Consider the following 26,963-nt stretch of genomic DNA (forward strand, 5'->3'; position numbering starts at 1 on the left):
CTGAAGCTGTATTAGAACCTGTTTCCGAAAATTGCTTCCTGTACCCTATTTTGAAACATGAACAAGATAGAAGTACAATTCTGTTCCCACTGAAGTCAAAAAGGGGGTTGGAGATTGCCTTCAGCATAAGCAAACTTAGGTACTTGTCGGCACAAAATCATTTTGTTTGACAATCACTGAAATTTAATAGCTCTACTGTGCATGGGTTGCCATTTTTTGCCATAAGGACTTCATTGTAGACTCCTGTGTCACAGGTGCTGACTTTTGTTTTTGCTGGTGGGTGCCTCTCTCTGTCCCCTCTGCCCCAGGCACGCAGCAGGCGTAGCCTTGGGGGGAAGAGGCTGAGTTGGGGCAGGGCCTGGGGGGCAGAGCGGGGGTGGGGCCTCAGTGGGAAGAGGCAGAGTGGGGGTGAGGCCTCGGGGTGCAGCACGGGTGGAGCAGGAGGCAGGACCATGGTCTGCGTGCCAGGGCCCACAAAAGATTAATCTGGCTCTGCAGGTGCTGAGCACCCCCTATTTTTTTCAGTAGGTGCTTCAGCCCCGGAGCACCCACGGAGTCGGTGCCTATGTCCTATATAATGTTCATAACACCTAATTAAGAAAAGTAGAAATGAATGGCATACTGCACAATCTTTCTCTTATCATTAACACTTTACTACATCTTCCCCTTCGTCAACAGATGTAAAAATTGATACGATCTGCGACAGACTTTTTATTAACTGAGCCCAAAGTTGAAAGAACACAGAAAACATGAAATGCATTTAATTTAGGTAGGTAAATCAAGTGATATATAAAAGTGTGTAACTTTGTTAAATCAACCTGTAACAGCAATACAGATGGGATATATAATTTATTGCATAACTGTGTAAAACCACTTGGTGGCAGGGAATGCCAGGATTACAACTGCATTTCACTCTCATAACAGGTTTGGAAGCTCTCTCTTTGAGCTTCATGGCTGCAGCATTTTCTCTCCTGAAAATTACTCAAAACGTAAATTAAGTTTGCCAGAGAAATAACAAACCTAAGCACAAAGATTTATCGACTGTGTAATCACAGCCAGCGTGTAAGTATTTAAAGAAAGTGCAAAGGATTCCCATCACGCTTGACAAAATGACTACACCTCAGTTCAGCAAAGGAACTTAGAGATGTGCTTAACTTTAAAAACATGCTTAAGTGTTTTGCTGAATCAGGGCCTACAACTATAAGCCATACATATTTATGTGGCAATGTAAGCCATACAGTGTCTCTCTTATCTAAAGATAAACAGATGGATAAGTGACAGGTGATCACTACGGGAGTGTTGTGTAAAAGAGGTGGCATGATCCAGAACTTTGGTTACTTAGGGTATGACTACGCAGCAAAGGAAAACCCGCAGCAGTCCCATGCCAGCCAACTCAGGCTCACAGGGCTTGGGCTGTGGGGCTGTTTCATTGCTGTGTGGACTTCCGGGGCCAGGCTGGAGCCTGAGCTCTGGGACCCTTCTACCTTGCAAGGTCCTAGAACCCGGGCTCCACCCTGAGCCCGGAAGTCTATATAGCAATGAAACATCACAACATCTAGAGCCCTGCATGTCTGAGTCAGCTGGCATGGGCCAGCCGTGGGTTTTTCTTGGCTGTATAGACATACCCTTAGTATTGCGTGTCCATATTGTTATATATCATTGTTTTGTATCATTTAAAAATCAATCAAGACTTTTTTTTTTTAAAGTAAACCTTGCCTATTGTGGTAGCAGTGTTGTATTGTATTTCATTAGTGTCATATAGTCACATTTTCAAAAGAGAGGCTGCTGATTTTAAGTGCCAGTTTCTTGCTGTCCAACTCCAGACAACTTGAACCTGATTTTTCAGAGGTGGTGAGCATCAGCAATTCCTATGCACTTCACTGGAGTTTGGAATTGCAGCACATCTCAAAAGCATGATCAAGTTGCTCAGTTTGGCCATCAGAATCAGAGGGCACTTTTCACCATTTTATATAATAGTAGAATCTATAATAGTAGAATAAAAAAATTACATTTTGCATTGTTAGAGTCAGCAAAAGCATGCTAATATGATAGAAAATAAATTAAAATTTTGTTGTATTAAGAATACATCTATTAGTTTCTTTTCTGAAATGCCATATTCAAAGATGACAGCTCACTCAGGACACATGCTGTCATCATTCTCTTAGTCAGGAAAATGAATAGATTTCATGGCCTTCAAACCCAGTTTATGGAGAAGCAGAATTTTATGCTTCATAAAGAAATCTGATTCTAAAATTAAAAGCAATGGATGCAATTTTTTTAAAAATCTACTTCTCTCTATTTTTTGGTTCTTCACTTGTAAACTGCCACCCCAGATCCAACCTGAAAGGTCGCCATAAAGGGAAGAAAGCCACAGAAGCCTTGGACCAAACGGCTGAGGCAGGCTGCACACAGGGAGATCCTTTGGCAGTATTCGGAGATGTTGATTTTCTCTCCCCAGGAGATGCAAGGGTAATGCTGCTCCAGTCAAGTGGCATCAAGAATTAGGGGAAATGTGAGGAATGGATCACACTGAACTGTGGCCCTAGATTACAGCCTTTAAGGAAAGGACTCAGTGGAAAGGAAGGAATACACTGGAAGAGAACATGTGTCATGCCTTTATTTCTAAATGTTAGGTGGGTTTCAAAAAACTTGTTTGTGGTGTGCTACTTTGTGAGTTCCACTTAAGCTACTTCTCCTATAAACACCAAAGGTCTGACTTTGTCTCCGGCCTATAGCAATATGAGGAGGGTTGGCACTACAGAATTTCCACATTTTCTCTGTGCAGCCTTCCTTTTTACTGCCATAGTGCTGCTATTCTTGCTGTAACAAGATCAGAAAGGATCTATTTGTAGAAAATATATGGAGTTTTGTGTCTGATCCTGCACACCCATACACAGTTCAGTCAGCCCACTGAAACTACTCCTGTGAGTATGGAGAGCTCAACTGGTTAACAGTTTGCAAGGTCAGGACCCTTCCCATGGTCTTATTCCAAATTACAAAGCTTATTAACAAGCAGACTGCGGATGCCTTTCTGAGGATGAAATGAAAACAATGATAATGAATCATCCATACCTGGTCTAGATGGGGGAGGAGATGATTTATTATAAAGGCTAGAAAGGAAAGGTGCTAAATAATGTACCAATAATGGTCATTCTAAGCAACGCCTTTGGAAACAAAAGTTGTTTTTTTAAGAGGTAGGCAGAGGTGCCATGTGATGGAAGCAGGCAGGGCCAACTCCAGACCACAGGAATGTCAAAAAGCAAAACTGTGATTGGCTAGCAGTTTCAGACTCTGAGGTGGAAACCCTAAATAGCCAGGGGATGTGAGCTCAGACGGTTTATGGAAGAGATTTTATTTATTTTTTTATTGAGAGTCAAATGTTTATACCTGTGTTAACAGGAGAGAAAGTACACTTATTTAGCATTTGATATTCTAGAATCACTCTGCAGCTAGTGGAAAACATTATTAATATTTAGAAATTTAAGACCTAGGTCAAAGCTGGAAAAAAACCTTCCAAACGCAGGTTACATTCCACATAGCATCTTTGACAGACAGCTATTTTAAGCTATGCAAACAGAACTGGGGTTTTAGGGTTCTGTCCACAATGTCTAAGAATATGATGCTAGTTAGCATCTTTCCAGAAACACCTGTTTGATTATGGTTTTAGTTTAAGGTCCAAACTCAGTTTCCCTGGCCAATACAGATAGGGTGCAAGGATTAGATATGGAAGAAGTGACTTAGAAGTCATTGAAAGCAATTGGGACTGGTGCTTCCAAGTCCCTTATATGCTCTTGAACATCGTACCTGAAGTTGAAAACAAAAATCTTTTGTTTTTTTGTTTCTTGCCATCAGCCCATTTTGAGCAGCACATGTACCTCCTGCAAGTCAGTGCATTTCAGTGACACCCTTCTGAAGGAAGCTGTAAAATCAGTTTGCACCTAGTAACTCGACAAGAGGTTTGCAAATGCCGAGGTCATTAGAAATCATGCACAAGCAAAATGAAGCATCTTATCGTGGGTATTATATATGCATTTAGTTTAATTTCTCAAGTAAAATGATATGAAATCTGAGTAATGATAGTTACCAGACATGCACAGAATGCATCTAAAATCAGTTAAGAGGCAAACTGTGCCAAGCTGATTTCAGTGGCAATATTGCTTATATTTTTTGATCATTTTTGAACCTATTGTGTATTTGTTAAGCAGGTCACAACATAGCCCAATGCCGCTCCTGTAGTTCCTTTCCTTTTGCCCTAGGATTATGATCAGTTGTTCCTCATTACTGTTTAATGGAAAATCTCATCTTTTAATAAGAGGGTAGAGGAGGAAGGAGACAAAAAAGCAGGGGAGTGGAATGCACATGGAGGGAGGAGAGATTACACAGGGAGGAGAAGAGATACAACGCGTAATGCTATATGAAAGGGGGTCAATTGAAATCACAGAGCAGAGACAAAGCAAAGCTTTTCCCCAGGTGGAACAGCTCTCTCTGCCCCCACTCCTCTGCTAGGCTCTTCTTTTTGCTATTGAAGTGCTGTCCCCTACTGTCTGCTCACAGCAGGGGAAACTGGTTGAAATTTGTTCCAGGAAAATTGCTTGTCATTTATCTAATAACATGCTGACACACAAACCTTATTTCCTAGTCCCAGTCACATGAACTTGGTCAAGCCTGCAAAAGTTATTAACCCTGTCACATGACTGCCAATTCCAGTGGTGGTTGTAACAATGGTAAACTTTAAAAAAAAAAAACCTTCTATGACATTTGCTTCTGCCACCATGACTACCTTGTGACTTTTCCTTAAAAATGTCACAATAAACTCACTTTCCTACTCATTAAGCAGCACTGACAATCTGCTTTTTGGTCATTTGGTTTGGGAAGCTGTTCTATCCCCTCCTCCCCTCATTCCTCTTGAGTTGCGATAATGTCATAACACCAGTCTTCACACTTCCAATACAGCCAAACATAGTGTGTTATATGATTTGTTTCCATAAAGCAATGAGTGTTTAGCTTACACTGAGATACTGGCAAGGTAAAGAATTAACATATTGAGTATAAACACTGAATAATTCTATTAGATAAAGCAGCAGACCAGCTCTGATGCACTGTAGTATCCTATCATCTAAATGCATCAGAGAACAGAAGACTTCTCAGATAAAAGCAAGCCACATAAAACAATAGGGGAAGAGGTATAGGCTTAGAATGAGAACCACAGTGTTGCAAGGCATAATCTGAGAGGCCAGGCCACCCAGCGGAATCCACAGCCCAGAGTCAGGCAGCCAGGCTCCCTATTTAATGCATGGGGAGAGTAAGGTACCTAAAAAGGGGGCACACAGAAGCCATCATTGTGAGTCGGAAGCTGACTAAGCAAATCAGTAAGAAATGTTGAGGAGATGGGTGGGGTCTAAACTCTGCCACTCAAAAGGGACTTGGGTGCCTAAGTCTGAGGCCACGTTTACACTTACCTGCTGGGTCGACGCGGCAAGTTCGACTGCTCGGAGTTCGAACTATCGCGTCTGATCTAGACGCGATAGTTCAAACTCCGGAAGCGCTAGTTCGAACTCCGGTACTCCACCGCGGCAGGAGGAGTTGCCGGAGTCGACCTTGGAGCCGCGGAGTTCGCTTCCGCGGCGTCTGGACGGGTAAGTGAGTCGAACTAGGGTAGTTCGAATTCAGCTACGTTATTCACGTAGCTGAATTCGCGTACCCTAGTTCGACCCCCGACCTTAGTGTAGACCAGGGCTGAGTCAGAGAGGTGTCTATGTCGGCTCAGGATTCACAGCCCTTTCTCACAAAAAACTGAGGAGGAGGAGCCTACCCTTATCCCTTAGTGGTCAGAGCACTCATCCAGGATGTGGGAGAACCAGGTTAAAATATCTCCTCTGCCTCATGGGAAGAAGGAACTTGAACCCATGTCTCCTTCCTCACAAGTGAATACCCTGAACTCTAGGCTACGGGTAGTCTAGGGTAGGGCTACCTTGATCAAGCTGTTCTACTTTGTATGAAGTAATTAAACAGTCACTGGAGCAGAGACTAGACCCTTAGTCTCCCACTTCCTAAGTGAATCCCCTAACCACCAAGCTATAGAAGAATTCTCACTCTGGCCCAATGACTATTTAAGTATTTGAAATACTAGGGATTAGGTGTGCACATGGTAACAAGCAAGATTTAGTTGGCTTTGTGCATGCCCACTACTAGAAAGTTAGGTATTTAAGAGACTTTATCAGTGGATGTGTAGCTGCTCAGGGACTTTAGGCACCTACAGGGTTAAGCAGCAGATGAGGACCTAAATTTTGGACTAAGGTGTCTAAAGCAATAGTTAGGCACCTAAATTCCTTTGTGGATCTAGCCCTTAGTGCCTAGAAATAGACAGATGATCTATATTAAGGCACCTAAAGAAGAGTTTGATACTCCTCCTCCTGAAGCCAGTAGCAAAATTTTCATTGATTTCAGTGGTGTAAAATTGGACCCAAGGTGGTCTGTTTTTAAAGATGCTAGGCACCCACTGCTCCTACTCAAGTCGACAGCAGAGAAAGGGTAAAATTATTATTAACATTTAAAATTTGTATATGATATATTGTATAGGAAAGTTACCTTATTCATCTCTGCATCTTCCTGAAAATCTTTCTTATGGCATGGGAACACTTTAGAGATCCATTTTTTTATTCTGAGTAAGAGATAAAGCAAAGATTTTGGAGTTGGCACTAGGTTGAAGGGTACAGGAAGAGTTCTCCCCTCTTCAAAGTAGGAAAACCAGAGTTTAGCCCTAGCAAACTTCCATTCCACATCAGCATCATCCTGTAAGACAGAAATATGACTATAAAAACAATGCTAACAATGTCTTCATTATTAAAATTACCCTAGCCAATGGCATTTGTGTTTTGAACAAGAATCGCTGACATGAACACCAAGCAGATCAAATTTCTATTTTTACCAATGAAGAAATGAAACATTAATTATGCAAATTGTTTGTTAATCTGAGAAAAGCAAAGGAATAGACCTAGGAAAAGGTAAATTTAGTTTGACTATCAGCTCCCTCATAGTGAGTGCTATTAGTTTGTAAAAAGCGGCTCAAGGGAGGCCCTATCTGTTGACACTTTTCAAACTTAGACTGAAGAAAAGTAAAGGCCTCATAAGCATATGCTTAACTCTAAGCTTGATGTCGATTTTTGAACACATGCATAAATGCTTCATTGAACAGGGATGGATTTAAGCACATGCTTAAAATAGAGCATAAGACATAAAACTGACCATTTGTAGGAATTAAATATTCCATGGCACTTTTTCTAAGATTAACCACATTTTCCTGCTTAATTTCCAATTTGCTTCCATTACAGTACATTCTATCTAAATTTCTCTCGCATTTTCAGTTGGATGCAGCATCCTTTCTTACTTTCCGTCCTATAAACAGATGCTGAGTTCTGTCCCAGAGATGAGCGCATTTCAGTGGTCAGTGAAGTGGCTGCTCTGTATTCTCTAACTCTATTTTGCAGGCATGTGGTTTGAGACTAAGTGAATATCTCTAAAATGCTAGGGGATCTCTGAATAAAAAGTGTTACATAAGGGGTGCCATTAAAAATTAAACATTTACCACAGTATAGTGTCAATACTTAGTGGTGACATATTCTAAATATAAAAAACACTATAGGAAAGTCAGTTGTGAAATACACTTTTTTGTTCACTTCTGAATGGCATACATTGTTAGTGTAAAGGAGTAACAGTAAAAACAAAACACAATTAGACAACAATAATATAAGTCAAACCCTACAATTCCACTTAGTACTCATACCAGTAGAAACACCACTGAATTCAAAGTGAGTTTTTATTGTGCAAGGACTCAAGGATTTGATATTATTCTCCTCTTGAGTGCAGCAGATGAGCATTGCCAATGATCATACACAAAGACTCTGGCACTGCACTAAGTTATTTTAAGGCACATGTATCTGCCCCTTTCTTCATCATTTTACACACAGGTCAATTTTTAAGACTAGATATGGTTTAAAGATTTCATGATCTGCACTTTTTGGATAAAATTAAATTGGTCCATTTTCTTTATCTTTTCCTTGTGTTTTATTCTTGACATTTGGTTTGTGGCATGGCTGGAGACAGTAGAATGTCATAAGGTCCTCCCAAGTGCTTTCAATATGACCCATAAGGAAAGAGATATATTTCCCTGATCATGAGTTTCCTTAGAATGCAGATGAATTTTCAATGTATTTTAACTGTATTTACAGAACAAAATGTGTTCAGTAATTCTAATTTATGTTCACTGCAGGACAGTGTAAATTTCAACTTGATTTTTTTCTCATTGTCATTTTTGTTGAAGGGGTGGGGTCAGCTCTGTAAGTTATGATTATCTATCTACCTCTTGAGGAAGTCATGCCTGATATCTCCCAACTTTGTAGTGGTTTCCAGAACTAATCTGCTGAGCTAATTTGCTAAAGATCAGTGATAATCAATTCTGTATATTACGCAAACTAGATTTATGCAGACTCCAGTATGCAAAATAAATACATAAATAAATACTTCATTTGTGCATCTTTGTCAACAATCCACTCAAAGTCACATGGGAAAGCTAGTTTATTCTTAAACTTACTTAAAGCTGGGATCCTCTAATTTAAATACATTTTTATTCTAAATTTATTCTCTGACCAAGGTCGTACCCAACTCTCTTTGCCAACAGAGAAGGTATTTTTGATTTTTAATCTGATATAGATCTTATTATTTCAAGTAAGCTTGGCATCATGGCTTTTACAGTTCAGTCTTAAAACAATTGTATTGCTGTGTTCACTGGGGTCCTAACAAAATGATGGGTCACGGTGTCACTAAAGTGTGAAGGAGGCAGCAAAGCCACCTTTGCATTCCTTCAGTCCTGGGGCCAGCAAAGAGCCAGCCTGGTTCTCTCTGCCAGACCCCTTTTCTCCCAGAAACACACTTGAAGCTGGATGATAAGAGACAAGATGGCTATGCTGGCTCTGTGTCAAATTGGGATTCCCTTTAAAAAAAATGGTTAAACCAGAGTTCAAGCTGTTTTGGGCCACTGGAGTCATCCATAGCAGCCAGAGTGGACTCCAGAAAGGGCCTGATATTTATAAGCATAGGTATGAGCATAATAATGTGTAAATATGGGGTCAAGTATCAGAGGGGTAGCCGTGTTAGTCTGGTTCTGTAGAAATCTATAAGGTGCCACAGGATTCTTTGCTGCTTGTAAATATGGGGTAATTAATCTCTTCTCTTTTACCCACTCAATTACCAGGATCCTTTATTATGGCGTTCCTATAAAATACCTGTGTTATATCTTTGGCAAAGTTATTGTTCTTCAACTTCTATGCAATAAGGGGGAAAAATAGAAGAAGAAACTCTTTTAAACAGATAAACTATGTATCTAGGTTAGGTACTTATATAGCCCCCATTACTGAAGTTCTCCCAATTTTTAAAGTAGTTATGGGAGGGGATGCTATTATTCCCATTTTACAGATGGAGAACTGAGGAACAGAGACACCATGGGTCAGATCCACAAAGGGAGTTAGGTGCCTAAAATCCAGTTTTAGATACCAGTGTGATCCACAAAAAACCTCACTTGATTGTGGTCTAACCCTGTAGGTTCCTAAACTTACTTACTAAATTTTCACTGAAAATGTTCCCTACATGGCTAAATGTCTGTCTTTGGGCATGCATACTGAAGCCTCACTCTAGGTATCTGGATGCCCCTCTAATGCCGAAGCCTCAGTGTGATGCACAAACCAGGAGAAGATAAGAAGAGAAAATCTATCTTGCCTGCAAGGCCTGATTGGAGCACACCCGACTCCAAATGGCCAGGATGGAGAAGGTCTACCTCCTTTGTAACTTTTAGTTCCACATTAGGGTACTCACTCAGGATGTAGAAGACCCTGATTCAATTCCCCTCTGTGACTGGTGGGGCAAAGGATTGGAAAAAGGGTCCCCAACTCTCAGCTGAGTATCCTAGCTACTGGACTATGAGATGCTCTGATGTTGGTCTCTCTCAATCTGTCCAAATGAAGTTGTTCCACTTTAATTAAATATTAATTGGGACAAAGAAAGAGTGAGAATCATTTTATTGAGAGAAGTTATTCTTAAACATTTATACGGTGATCTGGCCCTTTGTTTCCCACAATACCCAAAAGTTTGTGTGGATTTTTACCAGCTTATTACATTGAAGATTTTGTTTAGTAGGGGAAAAAGCTGAGTTGCTGACAATTTAAAATGATGTATTGGATTTGCCTATAGGCTGGATGCATATGAATGAGGATTCCCTTCTAATAGAAAGAACAGGGGCACCACTCAAATAATAATTTGAATTTAGAGACGGAAAAGACTTGCAAGATCAACTAATACATCCCTCTGTAGCACTGTTCTATAATATTTTTTTTAGTACATTGTCTAGTCTAGTTCTCACTGCTCCAAGCACTGGAGCTACATCACTTTCAGCTACTTTCAGTTTCACCACCAACAATTTGGAAGGAATGTATGGTGCTTATCTAATCCAAAAATAACTCCAGGTTGTTTCTCTGTAACAAAAATATATTTATGTGAAGAAAATAAGAGTTTGTCATAATGTGTGTTTGCTTATACACTAAACCTCAATGAGATATAACCAAATATAATTATAAAATATAGTTTTACCTCAATCTCCTGGAAAGAGCTGTTGATCATTGCAATTAGCATGTTCAATAAAACAATGACCATAGTAACATTATAGACTCCATAAAGGACATAACCAATATTCTCAATAAATTTGTGTTTATAATTGATGACAACTGATTTCACTTCTGAAAGTCCAAATATAGCCCAGAACAATGTCTTAAAACTTTCTTCAACTCTGAAATTAAAAACAGAACATGGTCATATGCTACTGTAAAAGATTTATAAAAACTGTTCTCATAAACAAGTCACTGCTATTTACCTACCATATAAACTTCTCCTGAATGAAACTGTAGAAGTCTGATCTTACTGATATCATCCATCATACACTTAATGTAATAAGCACTCCCATTAGAAACTGATTCATAATAACAGAGTTTCAATTTTAAGGCTTAAAAGATAAAGCCAACTACTTTAATTAATTATACTGGTAAATCAAGGCCTGAATATACCCAGCAGGCAGGAGAGAGGAGGAGAGCAAAGAACCAGGGGTTGCCGTGCACAGGAGGAAAGACGTTCACTCACAGGATCTACCTTAGAAGGGAGATTAATACAAAGGACATGATAAAAGTACATAAAATAATGAATGGTGCAGAGAAGGTAGACTGGGAACTTCTGTTCTCCCCGTCTCCTAATACAAGAACACGAGGACTGTCAATGAAATTAAAAACCGATAAAAAGAAATAAGTTTTCACACACATTTGATTAAACTGTAAAACTCACTGACACAGGAAGTTTTTGTGGCCAAGAATTAAAGATTAAAAATGGGATTGATATTTTATATGGAGATCAAGAATATCCAGAGTTGTCAGAATTAAACAACAAAAATTTTGGGAGGGATATTAAACCTCACGTTTCAGGGTTTAAGCCAATCTCTAACTATTAGACATCAGGATCAGACCTCTTGCGGAGGAGGGGAGGACGATCAGATTATCCCACATCTACCTACAGAGCAGTTCTTACACCTCCCTCTGAAGCAGCTGGTTTTGGCCACTACTGGGGACAGAATACTGGATTGAATGGAACTTGAATCTGATCCAATCTGGCAATTGCTATGTTCGTACATCCTCCTCAGCTGTGGGTAATGGTTCTCTTTTGCACTCTGCTGAAATTTCCTTTGAAAAAAGTGAAACTGGTGCACAGCTGGCATATGAAGCCTATGTTAGTTTAAGCAGCTGCAACCCATGGAGAAGCCTCTGGGCCAAACTAGCGGTGACATAAGTAGCAGTGTATGTAAATTGGTGTCCATGACAAAGCAGCACAACTTGCACTGATTTGGAATTCACTGGGTCTGCAAAATGAGAGTGATTTATAGGCAGAAGGGTAGGAGGGTAACTGTAGAAAAAACAGAAACTAACATTGGAATGGCAAAGGAAGCCTCTACCTTAACTTACACCAGCACCATTCCCAGCACAGCTCTCCTGGGGTCAGGTTTGAACCTGATAAAAACATGCCACCTCTTATGCTGAACCCTACCTATTTTATTCAGCTGAGTATTGATCATTATTTATACTGCGGTAGCATCTACCATCCCCTTTCATGGATCAGGCTTGGATCACTGTTCTAGATGCCCTTTGTAACAAAGAGATGGCCCTTGCCCCAGAAAGCATACAATCTAAGTCCAATTTATGTTCAATGGAGTCACTCCAGATATGCCCCAGTGAAACTGGGATAAAAATCTTATCCTTGATTTCAATTATATCTTAGCGGCACCAGGTCTACAGAGAAAGTTATCACTCATTACAAGACCAAGAGATTTAATAAAAGATGGGAATCTTATACCACACATTATGACACTTAGTACATTAATGCATTCAGTTCAAGTAGCTCTCCTTCTACAAAAGATGTGCAATTTTTAACATTTAAACAGGAGTAATACTTACGTTGTGAATGCTTCATTTGGTTTGGCCCCACGGTAGTAGGAATAGAGATTGAACATTCCTATCATGAAGGCCACAAACACCATGATAAATATTACCATGAACTTGAAGATGTCTTTCACAGTTCTGCCAAGTGATATCTGTAGAGGTCCAAAGCTTTCATTGGCTGGGAGAATGTAGGCTATTCTGGAGAAACTTAAAACAACAGCAATTGCGTATAGGCCTTCAGATATGATTTGTGGATCAGATGGATCCCAGTTTATTCTGGCTAGAAAAATAAGATGAGAGTTTCTTGTAACTGGGCTGAAGTATACTTTAGGCTATTCATGGGATTATTCTCTTTTGGTTAGAAGAGAAAGAGTGGCCCAGATCCTTTGCTAGTGTACCCTGGCATTGAAATCAATAGAGTTATGCAGCTGGGGTGCTGGCTCGCTCTTTAGTTTTTTGGTTTTTTTTAACCATACTTGAAAAAGAAATGCAAAGCAGCCACTTATAAAGAGGGAGGCCAATTTTCAGACTTGGGTGCCAAAATGAGGGCACCTGATTATGCACCTAAAATATACACATGTAGTGCCCCTTTGAGTGAAAACTCTGATTGCTGTCAGGACTCAGCTCCTTAGTAGCATGGGTTCCTACCTGCCAGTGTGAGTGCCCAAACTGAGCCCACAGCAATGAATTTTTAACAGTGCTCTAAATGGACTCATTTAGATTATGTGCATTTGCTTGTGAACAGGGCCTTTTTTAGATGTAGTTCATTTCTTGTAATTACATATATGTTCAGCAAGTTTCTGAGCTCCTCCCTGGGGATTTAATTGCATGCTGCATTCTAAAACCAAGAGGTTGGACCCCTACTTTAAGTGCAAAATGGAATGCAACCTTCTCTATGAAATCACAATCGGCACCTCTATAATACTGATGTCAATTGAAGCTCCGCTAATACAGTCCTATAGCATGGACTAGAGAGAAGAATTTTGCTTGGCAACTTTAGAAATCCAGTGCAACTTAGACACTGGTCCCTGTTTGTAAAGGCAATAGTTTGCTGTAATTTATAATTGAATTCATGTTTAACTAGCTGTTTTTAATAATTTCCCACAGCTGGAAGTTTTAATCCATGTTCATACATCAAAATATTATTTTTAGTGCTTTATAGCACATTTATTCATCATACTGCTTTTATACATCCTGGGTAATGAAATAAGTCAACCTGCGATGTACCAGCAGAAGTGTGTTAGAGATTCTGGTATAAACAAACATAACACCTAATGTAATGAAGAGAGTAAAAAATAAAGTTGGGTGCAAAATTAATCCAATGTGATTGAGAGACTACATAAAGAATTAGAAACTTATTAACATAGAAACAATTCTTCTTCGTCCTATATTTAAGTCTGCATTCTGTGAATTCAACTCACCGAATGTGTAGTATTGTGTCTTGGAATCCAGTGGTGCACCTGGATTTGCATCAGCAATGCCCTGGGCTCTGGAAGCATGCCAAAATGCCATAAACCTTGCAATGAATGATGCTGCAAAAATGGCCAACATACCAAAATCAAGCATATTCCATAACTCAAACAGATATTCCTTGGGCCCTTGAGACCAAATTTCTTTACATTCAGACCATATCATGCCTGCGTAAGAGAGAAGAGAATATACTTGATTCATTTTTAACTTCAGATTCATCCTCTTTAATATTATATTATGAATAGGATGTGCTCTTGGAAGCAGTCAGACTGGAAAGTATTTTGGCGTATATATGCGGAATTCCTTTTTGATGTGCAAATCATACTCTTAAACAGAGAATGAAGGAAAATTAATTGTGTCTCTCCCATTCCAACAGGAGGGCTAATTCTTTTCTCATGGTAGTTTTATATTGGTGTATCTCCACTGACTTCCCATGAATTTACCCCAGTGTAAGGGACAAAAGACTGCCTACATTACTCACATGAGTATTTCACTGAGTTCAGTTGATAATGGGACTCCTCACAGGTGAAATTCACCTCCATACAGAGAACAAGCACAAAGCCTGTGCTTCAACTAAAATCACACTTAAACCCCAACTAGTTTGAGGGCTTATGTGGGACTTAAGCAATGCATGGGCCTTGTGCTTGCTTTATGGATTTTCCATCATGTGAGTAAATCAAAGCTGCTTTAAAACACTAGCCCATACAAAAATGTTTGACACTAAGTATAATTTGGGTAAGTTTTACAGACTGTGTTATGCAGGAGGTCAGACTAGACAATCACAACTATGCTAAATTTTGATTAGTATTGGCCTCTCATTATTCTTCTCAGTATGAACAAAACTTCCTGTGAGAAGCAACATCAGCAATACAGTCATTTGCTGGTCATTACTAGAGGCCAGATGACCTACAGTAGATCAGCACAGTAGCACATGAAGCTAATGTGACATGTTATCAATTCCCTCTGCTCGACCATCTGAAAAATAATTGAAGGAAGCTGTTTTTCCTTGGATAAAGTAAAAGGAAAGATACGCTGCCTCTTATATCTTTATCGAGGGCTGTGCGCATATGTCAGCAAAATCTCTTTTTTCTAGCTGTTTGAAAGGTAAATTAAAAATGTATTAATAAAAACATGTCATAGGAAAACCACTGTGTGTTTCAGATGTGACACTCAAATCCACTTTACACATTAGTGTGTGAGGATCTAATAACAGAATGGGCCTGATCCAGTGTTCCTTAAAGTCATTTGTGTTGTTATATGGGCTCAATTCAACAAATTCTTATTCACGTAAATAAGCCCTTTCTCATGCATGTAATAATATTATTCTTACATACTGATTTTTGTCTGTATAGCTCAAAGTGCTGTACAAAGGATAGTATCATTATCCCCATTTTACAGAGGGGGAAAATGGAGGCACAGAGCAGTTAAGTGCTTTGTCCAAGGTTAAAAAGCAGACCAGTTGCAGAACCAGGAATAGAAGCTGTGTTCTCATTAACAGTTCATTGGACACTTCTTGTCTTCCATGAGACTGCCTGCATAAGTAATGACCAGTCACAAAAGTAAGGAGAAGGCTTAATAGTTCTGAAATAAAATAAGGGAAAGTTTGTATTTGTTCATTTATCCAAAAGCCATCAAATAATATTCAGGTACCATAGGCATGCAGTCTATCAGTATACTGCATCCTTTTTCATTACCTTGTCATTTTAAAGGTAAGAAGAACATATCCTTTGTTAGCTATGAAATAGCCTTGTATTTCTGGAAAATAATGCATGCTATAATCATTTTACCAATGATTTACTATAGTTATCAAATTATATAAAATGTTGTGTAGGACATTTTCAGTTAGTTTTCAGTTAGTTATTTTTCAGTTAGTGTCAATTAAAACCTCACCCAGAGTAACTGTTTAAAATACAATATATGTGACATCCATATAAGATCATGGCAGTAACCCATTTTTGATTAACATTTACTTGTATTATATTTTAGGTACCACAATGAAGTATTATACAATCATTTCACACAGTTTTGCTCCTAAATCAGATTACAATATATAGCTTTAATTAATACAATTAAAGTTCTTAGACTGAATAATTTATTTATTCATTTATTACTGGATGAATTATGTTTATATAAAGCTATGCAATATAAGTGCTATATAATTTACATGCTATACTATTATATTCATTTATTTGGTTAAATATTCTAAAGTAAAAAGAGATTGTTAGTGCTTTTTAAGACTATAAAAATGACGATATATGGTATGGCACTGAGTTCAATCACAGAAAGGCCATAAAATGCTGATAGCCTCTGATATATAAACTCTCTAATGGAAGCAGATTTACTTAAGCATCCTCCTTAAAAAGTAAAAAATAATTAAATTAGCATCTCTATATTAAGTTTTGCTGAACAGAACTCTAGCTAGACTGAAACCATGAGTCTAACTGATGTGTTGAATAGAGGACAGGAAGAACCACGCCACTTCAGTTAACGGTAGGAGTTTTTAAATGAAAGTCAGTTCAATGGGATTTAGGCTGGTTCTGTAAGACATCACTCTAAACACTTGGGATTTGAAAGAGAACCACTCTAAGTTACATACTATTTATGCATCACCCTGACATGTCTTTAGGAGAAAGAAGTATTCATTCAGTTCTGATGTTCTAATTATGCTTTACACTGAATGCTTGACATACTTAAAATGCTAGGGCTTGAATGTGCCTTTAAGGCGCAGCTCTGCATTGTGTGTGATGTATGAAGGTACATGTTTTGGGAGGCATATATCTGACTCAGGCACAATGCTTCCTGAAGCCTGAAAGGGTATTGGAGGAGCACAGCTGGGACACCCCCTTCCTTTGCAAGTTCTGGGCTTCAGCATTACATACATGTACATGCAGGGGAACAGTAGAAAGTTTGTCAAGCTGTGAGTTTTAGTATCATGACACATTTTATATATTACCAAAATGCATGTTACTCTCTGGTATCTTAAAAAAAATATGTCTGGCATCTATACCACGGTCAGTAGCAGGGCCAATCAGGGGTGGGGGAGAGGGGCCAGGAGGGCCATTTGGCCTGGGCCTCAAGCTCAAAGGGGGCCTTAATTTTTTGGCATTTGATAAGTTTTACAACTTGTTTTTATGCAAATCCCTATCAGACCAAAATCTGACACTCTCTCAGCTTAGAGCTGCCAATTTATGCAAATAAGAGATGTGATTTGGTAAAAGACAATTTTTTTTGTTAACTGTCATAGTAAAAAGTTTAAAATTTTCAAAAATATTAATAAAAATATATTGGTTCTGATGGCACAAGATTAGACTGTGATGAACGTGTCCTCTCAGATCAACTGATTATATAAACAAACCACTACTAGTGGCTGGTGCTGGATCAAGTGCGTGTTGAAAGGTAGAGAACTGTTACGTTTTAGTGTCTTCATAGTTTTACATCTAGTTGACTAAGGAATTATTTATGTGTGAGAATTCCTCATTCTTATCTTCATATGGTAGCTAAAAGAAGTGACTGGTTGGTTGGCTGAGCCCTAGCTTGGTAGCCTGGCCATCATCATAGGCTTTCGTAGTCTATAGGCCCAGATTCAAGGTGAAAATTTGTGAGGACAATCTTGTACAGTGACTTTTGTGAGGACACATGTTTGAAATTTTTGGACATTATCCCTCTATCTGTATCCGTGTCTGAGTTTACTATATATATGTAACCTTTTTGTCTTCAGCTCATCCTGTTATATTATATCTTGGGTGCTTGAGTTTTGATTCCCTGATAAGGATAATAACCTGTCTGTTTCATTTTGTGTTCTTAATTAGTATTCCTTCGTTTTAAATCTTTCCAGCATTTGTGTACCATTCAGCATTTGTGTACATGTTTACAGTAGAAGATTTCAAGTGTAGATAAGCTACTTATTTACAGCAGAATATTCCAAGTGTGGATAGGCTACATATTGATCAGATAGATCACTATGAAGAGGAGATTTGAAAGTGGTACAAGCAAGAGATGGCAAAAACAACTGAGTGAAGTAGCAGCTAAGAACTCAAAGCCAATAACTTCATTTCTGAAACCACTGGAAAACACACCTTACCCAACAAACAATGCTACAGATAGATAATGAAAACTCCGCAATTGCAATAGGTGATATTTCAATGCCAATACCTGAACATGAGGACAGTTGTCAAGAAGGAGATGTCCCAACAGTAACATATGCAGCAGAAGATCCTGTGTATGATCAAGAAACTCAACAGCAACAGGAAGATATAGATCTTATGCAGCAAGAGCAATTCATGAGTACTACAGGTTTGACTGTGACTGACATTGGAATTATTGACAAGAGCAATGCTGCCTAAATGAAATCTTTTCTTCAAATTAGTTGTTTTGAAATTCCAAGTAACATTCCATGAGATACTGATAATCATGCTTTCCCTACTCGTCTGCTGACAAAAACTCTTCCAAATGGTGAGACCTGCACAAGAGACTGGTTATGCTGGAGCACGGAAGAACAATCTCTGTACTGTGCACCCCGCTTCATTTTGAATAAAAGTGCTGCAAATGCATCAGTTCTCTCTGATCAATCAGGATGGAGCATCAACAGAGGCTGAGGAAGTTGAAAGACCGAATACCATCACATGAGAGATCAACGTCACACAAAGAAAACTATGTTGCATGGAAATCAGCCAGCAGGGCAGCATCAACTGAAAGTTCAGTTGAGAATTTACTCTTGACTGAACTCTCTACAGAAACTAATAACTAGAAAAAACATCTTGAGCGCATCCTGAACATTATCCTTTTTCTTTCTGAGTAGGGATTGGCTTTCTTTGGTTTCAGTCAACATATTGGTGATCGTGCAAATGGAAACTTTGTAGCGTAGTTGAGCTCCTCAGAAAATATGACCCACTTTTATCAGAGCATGTTAAATGTGTTCGAGAATCGCAAGGGAGTCAAAAACACATGCAAGCCCATTATCTCTCCACACGCATACAAAACATGTTTATTGAGCTATGTGGGTCATTTGTACAAACAATTCTTGATGAGATTTGAAATGCCAGGTATTTTTCAATCATTGTTGCTGCTACTCCAGATTGTTCTCACAAGGAACAGACTATGGTTATTCAATATGTTAAGATTGTAGACAGCTCAAAATTTTCAACTGAAGAAAGGTTTATTTTGTTTGATAATTTCATGAGAAAAACTGGAAAAGAAATTGCTGCTCGAGTACTAGCAATTCTAGAAGGTTTTAAGTTAGATTTTCAAATTTGCATTGGTCAAGCCTATGACAATGGATCTAATATGGCTGGGAAGTACAAAGGTGTACAAGCAGTTTTGCTTGAGCATAATTCAAACTGTATTTTCTCCAGTTGTGGAAACCACACATTAAACCTTGTAGGTGTTGACTGTGCTGAATCATGCAAGAAGGCAATTACTTACTTTGGAACTGTTCAGCAAATGTAGAATCTCTTTAGCAGCATCCACAAAGGTGGGAAATTCTGAAGCAATATCTTCCTGTTTCACTGCATGGGATGTCTAAAACTAGATGGTCTGTATTGATGGTGTTCAACCAGTTGTGTAGCATTTGGATTCAGTGAGAAAGGCTTTAAATGAGCTTGAATCTCTCAACCTCACTGTACAGGCTCAAACTGAACTTCAATCTATTCAGAAGCACATGTCCAAATTTGAATGCATTCTGATATCATGTTTGTAGATGAAGCTACTTACAATGATCCACCAAACTAATCTGGTAATTGAAGCATGCAAAGCCACAGTTAATGTTGAGAGAAAACATTGAAAGTCTTATCAGTGACATTCAACAGATTCGTGAACAATGGGATGTGATCTTGACTGACTTCAAATTAGTAGCACATAATATTGGCATTTCATCTGAGTTCTCCACCAATCACAACTCACCTACTGAATCTGATGCCGAGCAGCATTATAGGGTCAATGTCTTCCTTGACATCATTGACTCTCTTCAATCAGGTCCTACACGTCGATTTGAGTCACTGCGACTAATTTTTGGGTTTCTTTGGCAGTTTAACAGACTGACTAATGAAGATCTACTTTCTGCAGCTGAACAATTTCAGCAACAGTACAACAAAGAAATCTCAAAAGTTCTCAGTGACAAGGTCATGTTTCTCAAACGAACATATTCCATGAATTTTAAATTGGATTGCAAGCCAAAGGAATTGCTTCAAGAAATACTTGATCTTGGACTTTCTGGGGTGATTACTAATACCACAATTGCATTGGGTATTTTTGTCAGTTTGCCTGCAACAGTGGCTTCAGGTGAACATGCCTTCAACATGTTGAAGCAGGTAAAGAACTATCACAGTTGAACTATGGGACAAGAGCATTTTAATGGGCTGGCCACGCTTAATATCAACTGTGACATTGCACAAAAGCTAGATTTTTCTTCAATAATTAGTGCATTTGCATAGAAAAAGGCTAGAAAAGCATTTGCTACATTAAAAAAATATTCAAATTATGTCTCACTCTTTTTTTTGGTGCCTTATTTTGTTTTCATGTGTTGTCATTTTTTATTTTTATTGTGGCGAGGGGCCTCAAAGGCTGGAAGTGGCCCAGGCCTTTTTGGACCTCTGAGAGGGCCTGGTCAGTAGGGAATTCCCCATGCAAACACAGGGCAGTATTTGACTTCAATGCAGTCTTTCTTAGGTAAAACTCCAATTCCATTGATTTCAGTAGGAGTTTGCTTAAGTAAAAACTGCAGGATCATGAGTCTATGTAGCTTGGTTTTGGGTTTCTCTTATAACTGACTTTGCTAAGGATGAGTCCTGACATCCTTACTCACACTGAGTAGTACTTTACTCCATTGAACTCAATGGGTCCACTCAGGGTACTTTTCAATATAGGTGACGGTGGCAGAATTTGCCCCCATAATATTTAGGAGGATAGATTTCTACTCCTCTTAGGTTGAGCAATACCTTATTTCACAAGAAGTCCTATTCATTTCAATGGGATTATTTGCAGAATAAGATACTACTCAGTACAGAGACAGAAGTCCTTAATATGGTAAACTCGTTCCATGGGAATGGAATATTGAATGAATAATATGTACCCTATAGAGGCTGACTGCAAAGAAAATGAAAGATGCAGATGTGTTCCCCCTGTGTTTTGTACTTTTTCCATGTAAGACTGGTAGCAATGTGTGTAACTGGAATTCAGCCCCGTTGCCATCCCTGCAAGACAGAATTCGAATTGAAAATTAATCTTTACCTATTACCCAAGAGATAATGAGTATCTCCATCCATGAGAAGCTGGATGTTTTCATTCTGAACAGCTGTTCTGCATTATCTGTTTCATTAGGTAGGAGTTTGATGCCTTCAAATCTGTCAGATGCATTCATGACTAGCAGACCAAGAAAAATTGTGAAAGAGGCTGCATGTGCTACAAACTTCATAAATGGTCCACGCATTATCCTCCCCAGCTGCAACACAAAACAAAACACAAAAAATTCTATCAACTTTTTAAAAGTACATTTCTGTCAAAATCACAGTAAATAAAGACGATGAAAATATATACACACTGTGATGTCATAATGAAATTTACCTTGTAAAAATGTCTATTTATTGGCTATCTTCAGAAACAAGAGGAACAATTTTGCTATTAAATGTCAGTATTCTTCTTTACCTATATAGCAATGTTTAAAAATATTACTATAATTCTTCCTTGCACTTCTTTGCACCTATTATCATAGCTCATCCAGAGAAATATTCATTGTTACTGAAAAGTTTCTTTTAATTTTCATTCTTGAGATCCTTAAGAAGCAGCAAAGGAAATGGAAGAAACATTGTATAGTTTGTTAAGTAGGAACACTGAAATATCAGTGGGGCTACAATAGAGATGAGGACACCAGGTTTTGGTTTGATGTAGTTATTCAACTTAGTGGGCAGGTTCAGGATAGCAAAAGCAGTTTTTCTGACCTTCCTTCCCTTTTGGTTTTTAACATTTAAATAGGCCCCAAACGGTTGTGTTTACACTTCTGTAGCTTCTTACATTTTTTTTTATTCTCTTAATGAAATTTCCTTAAACACCCACCAACAGAGATGACTACACCTTGAACAGACGTTTAGACTGATTTAGTATGACACTAAACAAAACTGAAAATTCATGTAAGCCCACACCCATCTAGGCTATTAAAACATCTATTTTAAAGAGATTGGTAACTTCTTGCATTCCTTTCATCAGTCCTAATTAATTAATCCAGTTGCATGCTGGGCACAAAATGCCTATCTGTTATTTTGAGTCATGACAGCCACTGCATGTGCCAAAATAAGTGAAGAATTCAAAGCAAGCCTCAAGGGGTCATTGGTTGAAATAGTTAGTATTGGTGGCCACTGAAAAAGGTAAGGAGAGGCCGCAAGCATTAGTTACTGTAAGTAGTTATTTAGAATTATTATTTCCAGGTCCAAGTCAGACTTCAGCCAACATCAAACTGAAGTTTAAATAACCAAGGAATAAGAGGTCAGTGAAGGATACAGTAGTAGCATTGATAAAACACAGATAACTTACTGAAAAAGATAGTCATATCTAAAAATAATATTATAAAGGAACACTGTCAAGGTTAATAGGCCCCAAATTTGACCCCTCTACTCTTCTACATATTCTTTTACAAATCCATGCAATTCATTATGTATTTCCAAACCCCCATAAAATTACTTTGTCTTTTTCCTAAAAATAATAAATTTCCTCAGCCGCATGAGGTGCTCTACAACAACAATTTATTGTTCGTGCGGTGTGAAGTGAAAGGATACTTTTTACAGGTTTCATTTTCAAACTTCCCCTGGGGCGGGGGTAACAGGATCGGGTCTCACCACCTGGCACCTCCTGCTGGCTATCTCTGGGAATTAGCTCTGTCCAGTGGAGCACCCCCTCCTGGTGGTGTCCCCCCTCCTGGTGGTGTCCCGTCCGTTGTCTCACCCTCAGTTGGCGTCTCTGGACCCGCGTTGCTCCCAACTCATGGCGTCCTCTTCTGGAACCACTGCCCTCTGGCAGTGCCCCTTAGTCCACCCACACCCCACTTCCGAGGGGGGGGGTTGATCAGCAGTCTCTCTGCACCCCAGCCACCACATACAAACACAAACCCCAAAGTCTAATCCTTCTTGGCAGGGATCTGGCGTAGTCTATGATGGCCGCTCCCTATGGCCGACGGCTGGGTGTACTGCAAGGAGGGAAGGGGGGGGACCCAGGCCCACCCTCTACTCTGGGTCTTGGTCCCTCTGACAGCAGCCTCACTGTCCTCCTTCTCTCCCCTCGTCTGTCTGCTTCCCTGGGCCGCTTCCCCTACGGCCCCTTGCACCCGCTAGGCCCTTCCCTTCAGGGCCTGCAGCCTGGCAGGCTATGGGCTAGAGCTCCCTTTTGCTCCCCGAGCCTGGCCAGCACTGTGCTGTTCGCGGTGCTAGTCTCCCACCCTTGGAGACTGACCTTCCCCTCTCAAAGGCCTGGGACAGACTGACTGCTCCCTGCCTGGGCAGCCTTCTTATAGGGCTGAGCCCAGCCCTGATTGTCTGTCTCCACTCTGAGCCCTGATTGGCTCACAATAAGCCCTTCCCTAATTGGATCCCTGTCTGTGCAGGTGCCCTGGCCTGCCATAGCCCACACTCTCAGGGAGTGGGGCAGTCTGCCCCACTACAGGGGTTTATAAACAACAGTGAGTAAAACAGATTTTGAGAATGATAAACAAAATACCTTGACAGTGTCCTTTTACATGCATTATCTGCCTGTGTTCACAAACAAGGATGGGACTGGGAGACAGATGCCAGAAAGAGAAATATCCAGGGAAGAAGCGGAAATATTTAAGGAAATCAGGTTAATGCCAGAATAGCTGATCAAGAAATTAAAAAAAAAATCTAAAAGATTGACAAAACCCTCCGCTCCTCAAAAAACAGAAAAAATCTTAAAAACTCATTGGAAATAAAATAGGCTACAGATAGCTTAGATTTTTTTCCCAACACCTACATTTGGGAAGTGACCAGAGCTAGGCTAGGAATAGAAGTTTTGTAACTTTGGCTCTACTTATGGAGAAGATGCAGGACAGAAAACATTAATTAGGGACAGAATGGGGAACACAGAAAGACAGGGCTTGAAACTAGAGCTTACTGCACTGAATATGCACTGAATTTAATAGGAGTTGAGGGCATGCAGCATCACGTAAGATTGGACCATAAATCTTGGTAGATGACATGGATATAGATTACACTTTCCAATGGTGAGGAAGGAACAAAAAAGTTGGTGCAAAAACGTAGTGGACATGCTTTTTAGGGTGGTTCCTTCAAGCTTCTCTTATAGAATCATAGATTCATAGAACTGGAAGGGATCTTGAGAGGTCATCTAGTCCAATCCTCTGCATTCAAAGCAGGACAAAGTATTATCTAGACGATCCCTGACAGGTGCTTATCCAACCTGCTCTTAAAAAACCCCAATGATGGAGATTCCACAACCTCCCTAAGCAATTTATTCCAGTTCTTAAACACTCTGACAGTTAGGAAGTTTTTCCTAATGTCCAACCTAAACTGCCCTTGCTGCAATATAAGCCAATTGCTTCTTGTCCTAACCCCAGAGGTTAAGAAGAACAATTTTTCTCCCTCATCCCTTGTAACAACCTTTTATGTACTTGAAAACTGTTATGATGTCCCCTCTCAGTCTTCTCTTCTCCAGACTAAACAAACCCATTTTTTTTCAATCTTCCCTCACAGGTCATGTTTTCTAGACCTTTAATCGTTTTTGTTGCTCTTCTCTGGACTCTCTCCAATTTGTCCACATCTTTCCTGAAATGTGGCACCCAGAACTGGACACAATACTAATCAATGTGGAGTAGAGCGGAAGAATTACTTCTCCTGTCTTGCTTACAATACTCCTGCTAATACATCCCAGAATTATGTTTTCTTTTTTTGCAACAGTGTTACACTGTTGACTCATATTTAGCTTGTGATCCATTATGACCCCCAGATCTCTTTCCGCAGTACTCCTTCCTAGGCAGTCATTTCCCATTTTGTATGTGTGCAACTGATTGTTCCTTCCTAAGTGGAGTACTTTGCATTTGTCCTTATTGAATTTCATCCTATTTACTTCAGACCATTTCTCCATTTGTCCAGATCATTTTGAATTGTAATCCTCTCCTCCAAAGCACTTGCAACCCCTCCCAGCTTGGTATTGTTTGCAAACTTTATCAATGTACTCTATATGCCATTATCTAAATCATCAATGAAGATATTGAAGAAAACCAGACCCAGGACTGATCCCTGCGGGACCCCACTCGTTATGCTCTTCCAGCATGACTGTGAATCACTGATAACTACTCCCTGGGAACGATTTTCCAACCAGTTATGCACTCACCTTACAGTAGCTCCATCTAGATTGTATTTCCCTCATTTGTTTATGAGATGGTCAGTATCAAAAGTCTTACTAAAGTCAAGATATTCCACATCTACCACTTCCCCACCTATCCACAAGGCTTGTTACCCTTTCAAAGAAAGCTATCAGGTTGGTTTGATATAATTCGTTCTTGACAAATCCATGCTGACTGTTACTTATCACCTAATTATTTTCTAGGTGTTTGCAAATTGATTTCTTAATTATTTGCTCCATTATCTTTCTGGGTACAGAACTTAAGATGACTGGTCTGTAATTCCCCAGGTTGTCCTTATTTCCATTTTTATAGATGGGCACTATATTTGCCCTTTTCCAGTCTTCTGGAATGTCTCCCATCTTCCATGGCTTTTATGGATCTGAGTATCCCATCATTTTCACATGCACTTCCTTTGCAACATGGAAAGCTCATGTTGCAGAGGAGGGCTGTATATATCTGTGATATCATTGCTTTTTGAAGTATAGTCTTCCCCCATGGACTGAGAATATTACCTCTGTAGAACACTCAGCCCATGGTGACCTGGCAGTGAGGATTTTGGTTTCATATTCGGATCCCTCATTATGTTGCCACTAACTCACTGTGCTGGCTCAATTACTTAGTCTTAAAAAGCCAAACTCTGCCCTTAGTTACATCTGCGCAACTCTACTGAAGACACTAGAGTTGCTCGGATGTAATAGAGGACAGAATTTGACCCATACAAAATTTCATGAAATAAAATACTATCCTACAAAGATAGGATCAAATTCTGCTCTCAGTTATGCTGATGTCAATGGAGTGAATGAATTTGCACTTGTGTAAATGTGAAAAAAATATTTTAGTAAGTATGGTCTAAGGATTGAACTATGTGACTGTGTATAGAAATGGCAGGAAGATTGGTGCTGTAAGAATTGGCATTGGCGATTCTGTAGAAGATGTATTTGCCCTCTTGGTCATTACTGAATCAATGTCTCCATGTATTGTTAAGGGGCTCAGCAGATAGGAAGGTGCTGCCCTCTGGATAACACTTAAAACAATTCCTGATCATTTATGGCCATTACTATCCCATGGCTCTTGTTTTGTTTGGGTTGAAATGTAAATGTTAGTATCTTTGCTAAACTCTAGTATAGGTAATTACATGTTTCCTACCTAAAATTATTTCTGTAGTTTCAGTTGGATATACCTGATTCTTGTTATAAACTCTATTTCAGTTTGCTGTGATTTAAATTACCTCTGCTGGTACCTTGAGAATAGTTTTAAGCAGTGACTGTTTCAGCATTCAGTGGCACAAAAGGTGAGGTGATTCCTATAACTACATATGCACTTTGTAAAGTGGGCTAAAATGGATTCTTCTGGGTGAACAGTGCTATATAAAAGTAGTGCTGTATCATTATCATTACCTGTGACTGAGAGATATTGGAAATGAAAGGGAAGTAAGAACCGGAGTTATATAGAGATCAATATTTTGGGCCATATTTGTCCAATATAAACAACTATAAAAAGCTGTAGTAAGGAAATTATATTGGCTTATGATATAGAACTGGCAGATGCATTTAAATATAGTGAAATGTAAGAATACATATTTTAACATGCAGAGGACTGGACATACAATTTGC

General features: G+C 39.3%; 1 protein-coding gene across 3 annotated transcripts in view; it reads right to left on the reverse strand.

The window, feature by feature from the left end:
• Positions 1-26,963, reverse strand: part of TRPC6 (transient receptor potential cation channel subfamily C member 6) — a 150,283-nt gene that overhangs the window by 13,557 nt on the left and 109,763 nt on the right. For all 3 annotated transcript variants that reach the window (XM_039512026.1, XM_039512030.1, XM_039512031.1), the window contains exons 5-9: positions 21,219-21,429; positions 13,946-14,161; positions 12,540-12,804; positions 10,639-10,834; positions 6,589-6,792 (exon numbers count right to left, since the gene is read on the reverse strand). In XM_039512026.1, coding sequence (XP_039367960.1) covers positions 6,589-6,792; positions 10,639-10,834; positions 12,540-12,804; positions 13,946-14,161; positions 21,219-21,429 — 1,092 coding nt within the window. The remainder of the gene's footprint in view (positions 1-6,588; positions 6,793-10,638; positions 10,835-12,539; positions 12,805-13,945; positions 14,162-21,218; positions 21,430-26,963) is intronic.

Source organism: Mauremys reevesii, linkage group 1 (assembly GCF_016161935.1).
Source record: "Mauremys reevesii isolate NIE-2019 linkage group 1, ASM1616193v1, whole genome shotgun sequence".
Taxonomy (NCBI): Eukaryota; Metazoa; Chordata; order Testudines; family Geoemydidae; genus Mauremys; species Mauremys reevesii.